At 32.2% G+C, this 15,161-nt stretch overlaps 1 protein-coding gene across 1 annotated transcript in view; it reads left to right on the top strand.

The window, feature by feature from the left end:
- rdgC (retinal degeneration C) overlaps nt 1-15,161 on the top strand; it is a 350,015-nt gene that overhangs the window by 275,542 nt on the left and 59,312 nt on the right. The window contains exon 12 of the mRNA XM_085959019.1: nt 5,028-5,213. Within this exon, the coding sequence (XP_085815145.1) occupies nt 5,028-5,213 (186 nt within the window). The remainder of the gene's footprint in view (nt 1-5,027; nt 5,214-15,161) is intronic.

Raw genomic sequence — 15,161 nt, 5'->3', positions numbered from 1 at the left:
GCTGCACTATGGAATAATACACTATTTTAGCTTCCTTTTTATATATAAAACAATATATAAAGAGCGGAGTTGTTCCATTTACGATATTGGAAATTTGGCACCTGCAGTTAGCTGTTTTATGTGAAAAATTATGACCCATTTATTCATAAGTTTAGGATTATCAAATTTTGTGTGAGCATGGAAAACATGCTTTTTAACAAAATCTCATTTTTGGTCAAAAGGGCAGTTAGCTGGATTAAGCAGTCTTGTTGTATGTTTTTAAATTTTCGAACCGTCACCATAATTATAATTTAATATAAATACTTATAATTACTTTTTGGTTTGAATCTAAATATATGCGATAATTGATAAAAAAATATAGCAATGTCTACATAAGAGGTATAAAAACTTACTATTGAGGATGTCAGCGTAACGGACGTTTATGTGACAATCAATAATATTAGATTGTTTAAAATGTTTATATATTCAGCAAGTCCGCAACACTATATAATTGCGTGAGGATGTTACAAGTATATTATTTTAGTAAGTTATTTAGTGGTAAATACATGATGAGGCTAAAATACTTCATTTTTAAAATTGGTTTCCTGTAAAATTGCAACTTGTTAGTTATCTCTTTTCGCTTATCACTCTTTTCACGTTCTCGATATATACCTAATTGAAGGTAAATAAAAAAAACATTTTAACCAAAATTGAAAATTAAAATAGAGGTGGCCAAGTATAATAATTATATAAAGTATTACAGTTAAATTAATAACAATAATGTCTAACGGAGTTTTTTATAACAATTTTTGAACAATAGTGTGTTCTTTAAAATATTTACATTATAATATTATGCATGAAAATATATAAATTTATGTTATTATATAGTTATAAATTTTCGTTAGATTCTTAAAAAATATTACTGCGTTCTTTCCAACTATTTATTTTTGAATAACGACAATATTGGAAATTTTATAAAAAAAAATTAGTCTTGTAATTATTTTATTAGTCAACTAAATATCAATCAACTATGAAGGATAACAATACAAGAAGTAATTCGATGTTGTTTGGGCATAACCTGTTAACTGCAAAATGTTGAATTTACAGGAGGGCAATTTTAAACTTTGAATTTCCCTATAAATTTCGGTTAATTTTTTTTGTCTAACATCGGGAATACATTTTAAATATTATATTTTAAATTATTCCAATAGCAACGAAAATAATTTCATTTATCACTGATCAAAATATAAGGTCCTTGGTCATGTTTTGCCCAAACTAACTTTCTATTCTATTTTTGTCTTCTGTTCTATTATATTATTACTTTTGCGTTTTTAGAATTTTCAAATGAAATACAGATATCAAGTTCTTACCAAATGGAAGATATTACCATAGTTAACCAATTTTTACTCTCAACATAAAATGACTAAAAAAGCAGTTATCAGGTTATGCTCAAACAACACCGAATTATTAAATAGGTACAACTCTAGTATAAAAAGAGTGTATTATTTTAAATAGGTAGTTAACAACACCCCCTCAACGATACGCCACTGCGCACTTCGTTGATGTATTTTCCTAGCTCAGTCGGTGGAGGGGTTATTAATAATAACGATGTTTCCTTTTGAAAAAGTCGGTAATGACTTGGTTTTATTTCCTTGTATGTAGCGTCTAGTAAATAATTTTACAGGCCAAATGTAGGTGAAGGCGGCAGACAGGAATACGTGACGACCGATGACTGCGAACGCGAGAGATGTTTCCCACCCGTAGGTAAACGGGATGTGAAACTCTCCCCGGGGAGTACTTCGGCGTTCAAGAAGCGAAGAGATGCGCGGCGAAAACTGGTGAAACTGGTCCAGAGTGTTTGAAGAGAGGCTGCTAGTAGAGATGAGACTTGTTCCCGAGGGAGGATCCGGTAGACTGATAAAAATCTCTCGGATGCGCCCTCTTTTATAGCAGCCTCCCTTATTCTAATTGGTCCAAAGAGTTTGAGAAGGGGTGACCAAAGATTCTACTATGTCCGTTAATTTGTACTACATGTTACCTCTTGTTTATTTAATAAGAATTTACTGGTTTGTCAGAAGGACCAAGTATCAAGAGATAATATATTCTGTGCACGTGGATGGATATATTGACGTTATTAAATATCGTCTATCTAATTCTATGGATTTTATATGAATTTATTTAGAGCATTTAAATAGCTATCTCCGGCATAAACTCGCGGTTTTAGTCTTATGCCAGGAGTAAACACACGATTTGATTAGCGTTTCAATTACATGCATTTACAACTACTTACTAGGTACCTATTGACATAATAATAGGCCCTGTAATCATTATCCATCGACCTTCACATAAACATTTGTGATTTTACGACGTAAAACCTGTCTGTTGCCTTTACCTTTTACAATATTACATTTATAATAATAACAGTTTAATCTTAAAACTACGTCTTATATAGTAATACGAAATAATATTTTACTATTTCCGAAAAATAGCAAAATACTACTTCTTCATAGGTAATTCGCTTTGACTTTGGATCATCCTTCAGTGGTTATGGGGCTCACTGCGTTAAGCATTATCCCCTTCGTCTCTATTTTTCTGGTCGCTGGTGAAGGTTTCTCTGAGTTTACGTGTGCGATTTTACTCCGGGACTTGAGGAGACCCGTTTATTTCGGGGTCTTGAGGAGACCCGTTCGAGTCTTGAGGAGACTCGGGTGAGGTTATTCGATCCTCTATATGGCAAGGGGTGTTGTTTAATAATGATTTTAATTTTAAACTCTTAGTTAAAAATGAGAAGGTTTTTAACTAATGATAGATATAAGTTTTTTAGGCATTCACACTCGAGCCCCCGCCCGGACCCCCGTCACTACCGCCCGAGTTTCCGCCCATCAGTCGATCATCAACCGCCAGAGGCCAGCGGCGGTATTGCCTTTTTGCTTGGAGACGTCAGAGGAGGAGGAGTTTGAGTGTAGCATCGTGACATCGGAATCATGCACGGGGCGGAGTTCATCGTTGTGAGTACGCCGCGCCAGCTCACTGTCCCATCCAGTTTTAGCGGGCTCGCCAGCACGCCATCTCAGGAGGCCTGTCATGTTCGTTTCGAAGCGTACACCACACCAGTCCAAGCGAATGAAGTCGAAGAAGAAGAATAGAAAAACGACAAACAAACGATAACCAGTCGTATTGGGATGTTAGGCCCATCATGATTGCTCATCAAAATTTGAGCCGCGGTGGGGTGAAAAACTCCGGGAGTGTTTGTGAGACACTCCCGGCCAAAAACCCTGCCGCTGTGATTTGTATCTGTAAACTTTATTGTAAAAAGAACAGGTTAGTAAAAGGAAGGAGAAGGTTGTGGTTGGTTCCCCGTCCGATTATAGTCCTTGCGTTTTGGATGACCCTCAATCGCTCGCTCTGGTTTTGAGGGCGGATTTGGCTTGAGTTGGTCAGGTCATGGCAGCTAGGGCTGAAAGCATAGGGGCAGCTTTGGATCTGTAAAAGAAATGGTAGTTAGTTCGGTTTTCTTTTTTTGGGTCGAATCTGTTTTGTCTTGTTGGGACCTGTTTTCAGCCTTCTTAGTATGGTCCTGGGTCTGTCGTGTTCCATAATGGTGTTTTCGTCATAATCCTTAAGGCTTTTAATAGTTGGGTTTGGGTGATTACACGGTAGCCCAAACCTCACCAAAAAACTCCAAGTAGTACAAAACGTAGTCCTAAGAGCAATTACAGGCGCCCCAAACTACGTTCGAGGCACAACCCTGCACAGAGACCTAGAAGTGGAAACGCTAGAAGAGCACATTGGCAAACTGACTACAAAGTTTTATGCATCGCTAGGTAGGTAATTCGCAATTCAATGTCGAAGAGTATATCGATCGGCGATATTTCCCCCGCATTGCCTTATTTTTAGCCGCTGTCTTTACACCGCACAGCTGCATAAAGGTCGTGATTTTAATTTATTTTATTAGAAATCGGCGAAGCTCCCGTCTGTTGCTATCAAGAATTTACTCTTTCTTAAATATGCGAATTTCCTCATGCTTTATATTACAAACGATAAATACCCTAATTAGGAACACAATAATGAAATAATATTTCCGAAAAGTTGAATTCTAGAGACTTTAAGGCGTTATTTTCTGAGTTAATCTGTGCGCCGGATACTTTTTAGCCGGTAACATTTTCGTATACACGCACAGAGGCACACCCATACCAACGCGTTGGTAGGTGTTGCTGCGTTATAATTTTAAGTGTTGCCACTCGCGGATAATTGATTCTATAATTATTAGTTTGCTATTAATGAGTTTACGAATCGAAATACTATTCGATTAGTGTGTTCCACATGACATATTAATTAATTTACATACACTTTTTTAATACTAATCACTCGCTACCGCGTTCTTCTTCTTTATATCAGCAGTTATTCTTCTTCTTTCATACTATTACATAATATATTCTATATGTTACACTCTTATAATAATCTCTCGCTACTGCATTCGTCTCTTTATATTTAACAATCATTCTTCCCCTTTTATACTAATATACAGTTACATAATACATTTATATCTAACACTTTATAATAACATCGTCACAGGTTTTTTTTTTTTTATTGTACAGAACAAGGCAATTTTACATCCATCATTCTTTCACACTGCATTACCCTGCTCGTAGCAATCGATGCCCCGTTCGATACGTTTACATACCGAACGGGTAGCGTAAAAACCTGTGAACAGATAAACAATTTATATGTGATTCGACAAGGAAGCGTTTTTAGGCGTTTTACTAAGCCGTATAGTTAGAGATCAGGTTTACATGTCGGCTTATTACTAATCAATTTATTGTGCGAAGGCACCTACCTACAGGTAGGTGGTGACATAGTGTTACTTTATATGAAATAAATAATACTTTTTCATTTAACAAACTTTCATGCGAAAATTGTTTTTTTTTAATAAATTTTCTAAGAAAATATTATATCAACACCTGTCTATGAGATTTTCTTAATTGAATTACCTGTAGTGCGCCGTGAATTCTTAAGAAAAGAAAGCTCATCCTTTTCTATCCCCACAGGTGTTTGACATTCTATGGAGCGATCCCCAGCCGGGCGAAGGCTGTATACCGAACGCGCTTCGGGGAGCCGGCACCTATTTCGGCCCAGACGTGACCAAAAAATTCCTGAAACGGCACCGACTCCTTTTTCTAGTGCGATCGCACGAGTGCAAACCTGGAGGCTACGAGATTCTTCACAATAACAAAGTAAGTGATATATTATGTATTTTGCGACTGTTCACATTGTATCCTTCTTATGTATGGTCATGGTAAATAAATTGAACATGTACTGTAGTAATGCTCACATAAATAAATCATATTATTAGCCAAGTGGACTTATGTTAGGGTAGTTATGTATAATTACTTATGTTTTACAATACTGTATACCAAAAATACAACAGACAGTTAAGTATTAAGTTCGTTTTTATGGTTTGTTTGAATAGGTAGTTATTAATTCAATGATCTTCTAAGAATATAAAACCGGTTTTTATCATTTTTAAATTAAGAAGATTAATCATCATCTTTAGCCAAAGTCTATTTACTACTGGTTGAACGTCTCTCCTAACTCCCTCCACTCTTCTCGGTCCTTAGTTTTTTGCAGTCATGTACATTTATCGCACTTTGTGAGTTCGTCCACCCAGCGGGTTTTAGGGCGTCCCTATGGACGTTTAGTGACTCTTGTATACCACTGTATGATGGCATTAGTCCAGTGGTTGTCCACTCACCGAGCGACTAGTCCAGCCCATTGTCATTTAATCTACTTAGAGAGTTCAATCACATTGCGTACTCTTGTTTGCTTACTTATGAATTAGATTTTTTCGTAATCTTACCGCGTTATGCCCAACATGCACTTTTCTATACTACGTTGCGCTACTCGGAATTAAAATTTGTGGATTTCCATTACATTGAGTCCTTGTTTCACATGTATACGTGAACGTTGGAAGTAGACATTGGTTGAACATCTTACGCTTAATACACAGCTGGAGGTATAACTTTTGAAGATACTATTCAGGTGCACAAATGCACTTTATGCCAGTTTGGTTCTGTGAGCAATCTCGTCATAGATACACACGACCGTCAATTATGTGGATTAAGTGCATTAAACATGTTTCATTATTTTATTTAATAAAAAGTTTTACTATTAAATAGCCACTTAATATTGGTTTATTTGTACTTAAAGACGGTAGTTTATTAGAGGTAGTAATGTGATTTCAGAACTTTTAACTATAGTTGCATTTTTTGTAACTACGAGTTATTGAATAAATTACTTGTAAATGAAATAGAAAATGGCGGCCTGACATTGACGTTTTGCTTCAATTACTATAAATACTGTATTATATGTGAGATTTGAAAAAAAAAAATCTTTAAATAATGACTGTTACAAAACATATTACGCTAATGCAATGTGGTTAAATTTCTCACTGCGGTCAAGGATCTCTGAGCACATATTATTAATGAAGGTGTTATTTTAAATGACTTACAAAGTTTAATATTCAAAACTTCATAAAGTTTACGTTAGGTTTTGGAGAAAACCTTTTAAAGAATGCCTTTCAGCTCACAATCCGCAATATTGCCAAACACAGTTAAATTTAGTAATTTTTTCTATATAATAATATTCTAATGTATTGTAAAATGTAATTTGTATAATTTATTTTGAATATTATATACAACAGATATTTTACTATTAGATACTATCAAGCGACAAAAAAAAGTTGGTTTTTGGCTTCACTTTCCGATACAAAAGCTCTATTTCTAATATTGGAATTGTTCACAAAAATTACTCAAGGTATCTAAGAGGAAATGAATAGAAGTATTAATTGTTTATATTTTAAATTTTATATTATAAATAAATTTATTCAGAATTGTACTAATAATTATTAAAAATTCAATTTTTTTTCTTTAATGGCAGTCTTTTATTTTAATATTAAAATCTAGTAAAATATGTTTTGGGATAGTAAAAGCAAACTTTTACGTTTGATTTCCAAATCATAAAATGCTTCTTAGGTAAGTTAGTCGGTATGTTAGTTCACATTTTCAAATAAAAAAAAATCGAATTTATTTATTCTACATATAGTGAAATAATTTTAAATTTAAGACGTACACAACATGATATTTAAAAACAAAGAAATAGTATCAACAGTATAAAAACTAAGAAATAGATGCAATATTAAAAAAACATTAGATAGAGTAAATACATAAATTATAAACATTTTGGTTAATTTCGAGGCTTGAGTATAATAGCCTGTCTGAGTTGTTCTTTTTTATAATATTAAAAAGTACTTCACATATATTTGTCAAAAAAATAATACGAATGAATCTATACATTATTTCTGTATATAATCCGATTAAGTTACTCAACCATATAACTGGGTTACGCTATGAGACGTTGAATTCGATAAATTTACTTGAATGTTCCACATTTCATTTCTCGTTAAAAATTTATGGGGTTTATTCGTCATGCACTGAATGTCCGCAGCAAAATAGGTACTGGAAAATATTTAAAAATTCAGTGAAAATATAATACAATAGGATTTCAGTTTAATATGAGAGATAATTATTTACCTTGTTCTACGTCCAAGGTAAGGTTAATAGCTTAAGTGCACTCCCTTTCCCTGTTGTCATTAATTATTTACCCCCTATTACCCCCTCTGCTGCCCTAATACAGAGGCTGCTAGTACTTTCAAATATCCTATCACCAAATCTTAGACCAGACACAGCAAGCTTTTAAGAAAGTATAGTTATATTAATACTTTCGACCGAAGGTACTTGATGGAATTTGAATTTAAATTCTAATGGATTCAAGCTCTGTACTATTCCATTTAAGTCGTTTCTCGCAACGCGGGTTTCGCCTTACGGCATCTTCAGGCGTCGTGTACACTCACCAAAGGCAAACACACACTGACAACGAAAACTCTTAACTCTACCTTATATAGTAAATCAATATGAAGCAATGCGAGAAACGACTTAAATGGAATAGTACAGAACTTGAATCCATTAGAATTTTAAGTATAGTTAATTATTAAAATTCTAAACTCTTGTTTCACATATGCTCCGTCCATATACCGAATATAATTTAGAAAGCTTTTCGAGATGGCAAATAAAGCTGTTTCAGAGGAGCAATAAGCTTACAGTAGTTTGGCATCGTTAATGGCAGGTATCTGAGATAAGTTACCTCCATCTGATGGTAGACTCTATACTAGAGCTTCCAGTAGCATAAATAAACCGATAGTATACCAAACCGCATACACCGCTGATGTTTTAGATGCATGCCCATGTAGGGAATATCTATATGTATGGATAGCTAAGCATGTTGTCGTTGTCTGCATCCTGTATCAAGCAATACACTGGTATAGATTGAAACTCTACTGTTATCAAATTCTCTATTAATAATGTGGTTTTACGTTTGCAAATGTGCTTTTGTTTGAATATATATATCGACCGTGTTTAGGAAAAAAAGCGTAACCCACACAGAAAATTTTTTACAGGAGAGGTAAAAAACGTTTTTTGAATGATTTTGGTTTAATATTAATAAAAAAACAGGCACAAACATTGGGTGCATAATGATTGATGATTTAGTGTAATATCTTTTCGATATACTAATAATTAAAGAAGTTATTACAGAAAATCATTAAAATTGAGGGTAAATGCTTTTTTTCCTTAAAATAAAACTTAATTAAAGCTCAATTAAAACATGAATTTATGTAATAAATCTGAATTTGCAGCTTACTTCCCTTTTACAGAACGTGTATTTAGTTGTATACATTGTTAATATCTAATAAAAGCACTTTTCGAAAAATCGAGAGTTACGCCCTTTTACCTAAACACAGTCGATATACTGCCGGAGGGTAAAGACTTACAATCGACACAGTTAAAAGAATATTTTAACGTATGATTCAAACTAAGAAGCTATTTTTTATATCTCTTTAAAAAATGTAACATTATTCAGCGAACTATTTTTTACAAATACTAACCAGGGATGATTAGCTGGATTTTGTTGTATTATTATTATATCAAAGAAACCTACACTATGATAGTTGGATGGCAAAACCCAAGATGAGCAAGCAATCAACCTCTCATATTGGGGGAGGGTAGCAAAATATATATTGAGCGGTGGACATGGGCATTCTTGGGCTGCGCTTTCAACGGTAATAATGAATATTGTTATAATTCTATTATTTTTTTAAATGGTGGATGATTTTCACTCTTCATATTTTAAACTAAAAACCGTATTTTTATAAATATTATCAAAATATTTAATTTCTTTTTTGTTAAAAGCAGCACTCAGACATATCAAATATCAACCCGAACCGTTAATCAACCCTTTGACATGAAGATAAAAAGAAAACGGTATGAGTGAAAAGCTCCGCGCGACGCCGCGCCGTTGCGAAGGACGTCTATACCATAATAGAAGCTTTTTGTTATTCTCAGGATCAGTTTACTGGGCAGATAAAACCACTGATTGACGTCCACAATAATGGTGCGTGAAAAACGATCCGAATGGCATAGAAATCATTCCACGAAAGCATTATAATCTTTCGCACTTTCGTGCGATAATAATATTGTGATGTTATTCGTAACAATAGTGATACCTGGTAGGTAAATAATAGTGGGAGAACAAAGGGTTTTCTCACCTACGAGCAATTCAAAATACATTCTTTTTGGAAATGTATCACATCGCACGAGATTTATAATAGGTACCATAAGTACATAATATTTGCTTATATTATAATATAAGCAGCCCGTATTTATTGCAATAAATATAATGTATAACACGAATATAATTTCAATGCAAAGCATCTATTGTAAATATATCTTTGAGCATCGAATATGAAGCTTCCTATAAATGAATCCATAATACAAAATACTTGAGATAGACCAAATAATTTACTAGATTTAAAATTTCATCTTAGTCTTTTGAGACATCGGATAAAAATAATATATTATCAATGGCCATTAGATATAATTAGCATGATATTTAAATGTGGTAATTAATTAGTAATTATCTGGTCAGCAGTGAATGTGTTTTAATGATGTCTTATGGTACGAATATATCTGACACTTATATCGTGATACTTATGTATTATTCACATAGTATTAACAGTAGTTAAACTTGTATCAGCCACTTACATCACGTGTGTCAACACTCACCTGTCACTTATTCCAGTCACTTTTTAAGCATATATAAACACCGCGTATACGGTAAGTTCAAACTTACAGATATGTATCACCAAAGTTGGGCTGCCGTCTACTTTTATGTCAAGTATCTGATATATTATTATCCGTGGTTTGATAGCTGGTGAAGTTGATATTATTTCGGAAAAAGTATACAATAAATTATTTTCCATGATGACTGATGAGTGATAAAAAGGAGTGGTGGTTAAAAGCAAATATTGACGAACTAACTCTAATTATTTAAAACCGGAACTTTGGAATGTGAATTACTCAAAAAGATATAAAAACAAAGTGAAGAAAAATGATGCGTCAACAGAACTGAAAATAATTTGTTGACATTCCCATAGTAACAACTGACAATTACTGAAACACACAACGTTTTAAGAGAAGTATATGACATAAATGTCAGAATACGTTGCAGTGATATATGTTAACACTGCATAAATTTATTCCGAATTTTGCTCTTCATTCAAGAGCAAAATTTGGACTAAACTATATTCAGCGAGAAGTATATGAGAATTTATGTCAGATACCATACAGATAAAAACAGTAAGTGATATTTTATGTCATATATATGACATAAGTATCACAATATAAGTATGAGGGATAGAAATGTATGTCCGAAAGTTAAATCGAGAGTTCGATGAATCGGAAAAATAGATTCTGCAAAGGTACAAAACAATGCAATACACATGACTGAGAGCAATGTTATCATCAGTTTTAAGAAGCCATCGTCAAGCAATAAATTGATCTAGGTTGATAATGATGACAACAAAACGTCGCTATAGGATTGGTTTGTCAAATATCCGTTTTTGTCGAAATCGACCTTTAATGCAGAAATTTTTTTTGTATCTAAATGAACCAGAACCATCCTTTTCTTTAAATTGCTTTGTAATTAATACAGCATTCATATGCTGTAAAAACAACAATTTAAATACCTACATGTATTTAAAAATATAGGATAATGAAATTTGTTTTTCGTCTCCTTAACATTTGATATGTGGTCTATTCGACAAACCAATCCTACAGCGACGAAAAAATAAATTAGGTGTACTTTCTTTTTATCTTCTCCAGAATTCTTCAGGGAAACTTGCTATATCGCTGGAAAAGGTCACAGCGTAAAGGAATTAATAAGTCGTGTGATTTTGTTCGGCGATGTTTTTAACGACCTACAATAGTATGGGTTGATTATTTCGTGCGAAAACGTTTATCCGGACATTTAATAGAAGTTTGATTGCTTGATTGTTTTTTTTCTATTATCTTACTAAGTACATCGGTTAAGCATTTCACGTTTAGAAAAATCAAATAGTCATATAATTTAACTACATAATTAAATTTTAACTCAATGTATCTGGTACTTGCTTTACTTTCTCATAATAGTAATGCAAATTGTCAAAAGTATAATTATACTAAAGTTTTGTTGACTCGCCAAACCTACTCGAAAGGGTGGGTTTCTATTGTCCATCAAGATTTACGCGAAACCAAACTTTATACCATATCAGTCGTAGCGGTTCTAATTATGCACAAAACTCTTTTATTCGGCGCTCTTGTTTAAATTATACTATGTATTTCTCCACCGTTGATCCTTTTAATAATTCACCTTTTTCATTTAAACGTGATATCTCCAAATTTTTGTATAAATAGATATATATATACTTATATATATTGTTTTTTTACGTTACTTTTTTTTATATAATTTAATTATTCATTATTCTTCCTCATTTTTCTCATGTAATTTCTTTATATTTATGTTATTCTTACTCTCTATCTTGTTAAGCTTAACTATATTATAATGTATACATGGAAACTTTGCTGGTTGCAATAACTTTTCATTATTATATTTTAAATTTTTGTAATCAATATGTAACTGTTTGTTTCTTTAATAAAATAAAAAAAAATATTATGTAAAACAAACAAGAAGTGCAGTTAGACTTTTTGATATATAAGGTCCCATTCAAAGCCAAGTCTCAGCATACAGTACCTTATTTAAACTTAGCGTAAATGATTATCTACTGATATTTAAGTCATGCATACATAACGGATGTGGTAAGGAAAAAGGCGTAATCCACACAAATAAAATTTTACAGTAGGCACAAAAAGTTTTTCTTATGGTTTTCGGTCACAGTTAAAATAAAAAAATGACATAACTTTGAAATGCATGATAATTAATAAATTGGTTTTTTATATCTCTAATCTGATTTTAATTATTGAGTAAATTAAAAAAAAAACAACAAAAATTATAATTAAATCGTTTTTCCGACGTCAACTCCTTTTTTTAATTGCTAACTAAATATAGATTAATCGGCACTTGCAGCTTATATCCTTTGGACACAACGTGTATTTAGTAGTATACAACGTTATTATGCAATAAAACCTATTTTGAAAAAACTGGTGGTTACGCCCTATTTCCTCTCTAAAATAGAGAAAGTCACACTGGTGATAATCATATACCTACGTAAAGAATTGTATAAGCTCACTCACGATTTAGAATTGAGTGATTAGTTTAAATTGTGAATTATGCTTCCTAAATAACAATAAAATTATATAGATAATATATTACACACCCTAAAATATGTCGCAACTGGACATGATAAAATAAATAACAAAAAGTGTACTTATCGTTACATACTAGTGAGAAGTTTCTAAAAAAAATATGTAGTTATCTGCTATAAAACGTAGACGATAGATAGAATGCATAACTAGTTCAAAATTCTATGAAAATCCTGGTTAACTATTTAATGTTACCATTGTAGGCGATTATATTTCAGTTTATACTTTATAGATATCTTACAAACTTGGTGCACCTGTATTGATAGTTTATATCGGTTCTGCATACAAAAATAACAAAGCGTGTTAAGATATTGTATCATGTAGGTATAAAGTGTCCATGCTATTATTAGTTAATGTTGAGATGACTATTGAATTATGTTATTATGCATGGATGCCGTGTAAATTGTTAATATAATGATGGATTTATTTTGTTGTGTTTTATACATTTTATAATGCGAGCAATTTTCATTGAATTAGTGAATGTTGTATGAAATGGGCAAATGTTTAATATCCGAATTCATTTGCGAATGAAACATAAAAACTTTTATAATATCGTGCACAAGAAAAATGCTGCAACATGTTTATGAGTGAGATCGATAAGTTTAGCATGAGGTTATACTATAAGTTCCGTTTCCTCAACACGCCACTAGTAGGTATATTGATCTTCAAAAAGCGCAAAGGAGGCTTTCAGGCCGGAAAGAAAATTGGGTCAATGTAGGCTTTCGGGGTTACCGACACTATGAACTTTTCCGTAAACTTCGTTTGAGAGCCATCCGATTGACTTTGAAGTGGGCCAATTAGTCACACTTGCGCGGAGGACTCTACCTACTCGAATTTTGTAAACTTTAATCTAAAACGAAATGAAAAAATACTGTCAGAAACTTTACTGTTTAGACTTCCACGACCCTCTTGTCCACTTCTTTTACAGTTACTTAAATAAGGGGATAGTTTTAAATTTCGAACCTTTTAATTTGACTAAAACGCCACCAAGTTAGCAATAAAATTAATAACTAATTAATTTATTTATTTAGTAAACGTTTATATGACATAATAGTGATAGTGATAGTAAAATCCGCAATAATAGACAGTAAAAGTACAAATGATGCAATAGTAGTTATCCTAAGTAATGTTAAAAGTATAACTGAAAACAGGTATCTATTAATGACAGGAAATATTAAAAAAACTGAAATGAAGCAGTCAGTATAACGGAAAGATTCAATTAAAAATAGAAATAAATGTAACACATTTACAAAAATTTACAATTTGAGACAAATAAATCAAACTGATACCTAGTTAATAAGATTAATGGCATGGTATATAACATCATAAAAAATATCACATAATATATGTCTTGCATTTAAGTATCTACGAGTAACATGAATATCTCTAAACTACGCGTGGCATTGGGGGTTGCGTACATAGTCCGCCTCGCCGGTATAACCTCTGGTATTCAATGCACGTAGCTGATCCAGCGCAGTCTCTGCATTTTTATAATATTTGGCACATTATGCCACGTGATTTTTTCGCCCTTTTTGTAAAAATATTAGTCACTCTTTTTTGACTGAATTTTAAACACGTCTTATGCATTTTTTTAATTTTTTTATGTATTTAGAGGTACATTATTAAAATCATAGATTAAAAAAAACATTTTAGTAGGCAACATTGTTTAAATATAATTATAAAAGTGAAGCTGATAAAAATACTATGACTAATAATTAAATCAACTGTAATCTCGAAATAACAGATTCATATGTAGCAAATTTTACACTTTATCAAAAAAATCCAAAAATATTTCACGTTCAGATATTGACAGATTAATACCCTGAAAACTGAATTTAAAATTATATGTTCTTATAATTATTACTAAGTACATTAGAAATTTGGAACATGAATATATTTGATTTGTTGAGAGAAGGAGTATTCTCGGAAACAGATTATTTTCCTCTCATAGATGATAGTTGTGTTTTGAGCCTAAATAAGATTAAATTTATTTTATATAATACATTTTGTACTTGACTTGTGGAGAGAGATATTGCGTGGCTGAAATAATAGTGATTATAATATTAATTAAGGTACTTGACGGAATTTGAATTTAATTCCATTAGAATAGTGATTATGTTTGCGTAGGTACGTAAAGTATTGAAATAGTTTTAAGACATAACTCACACATTGTTATCTATATCCATTAGATTATCTTTGAAGTTCTTTTCTGAGATTATCAATATATAAATATATATATTGAGAATATATATATATGATGTTAATTCAATAACCCCTGTCACCCACTCTTCCGCCTGTCAATCTTTAACTGTAATAATTACGGTTAATTATTACTGTTGGATCCAATCTGAAATAGCTGTCAACATCAGTGAATTATAGAATTATTTATACATGTTACAGTGAAAAATGTATTATTATCATTAAATTTACATA

Source organism: Rhyacophila brunnea, unplaced genomic scaffold (genome assembly GCF_057557595.1).
Source record: "Rhyacophila brunnea isolate RB1 unplaced genomic scaffold, BYU_Rbru_1.0 scaffold_8, whole genome shotgun sequence".
In the NCBI taxonomy this organism is placed as follows: Eukaryota; Metazoa; Arthropoda; class Insecta; order Trichoptera; family Rhyacophilidae; genus Rhyacophila; species Rhyacophila brunnea.
The sequence above is the reverse complement of the archived record's forward strand: the minus strand, read 5'-3'. Positions and strand labels throughout refer to the sequence as shown.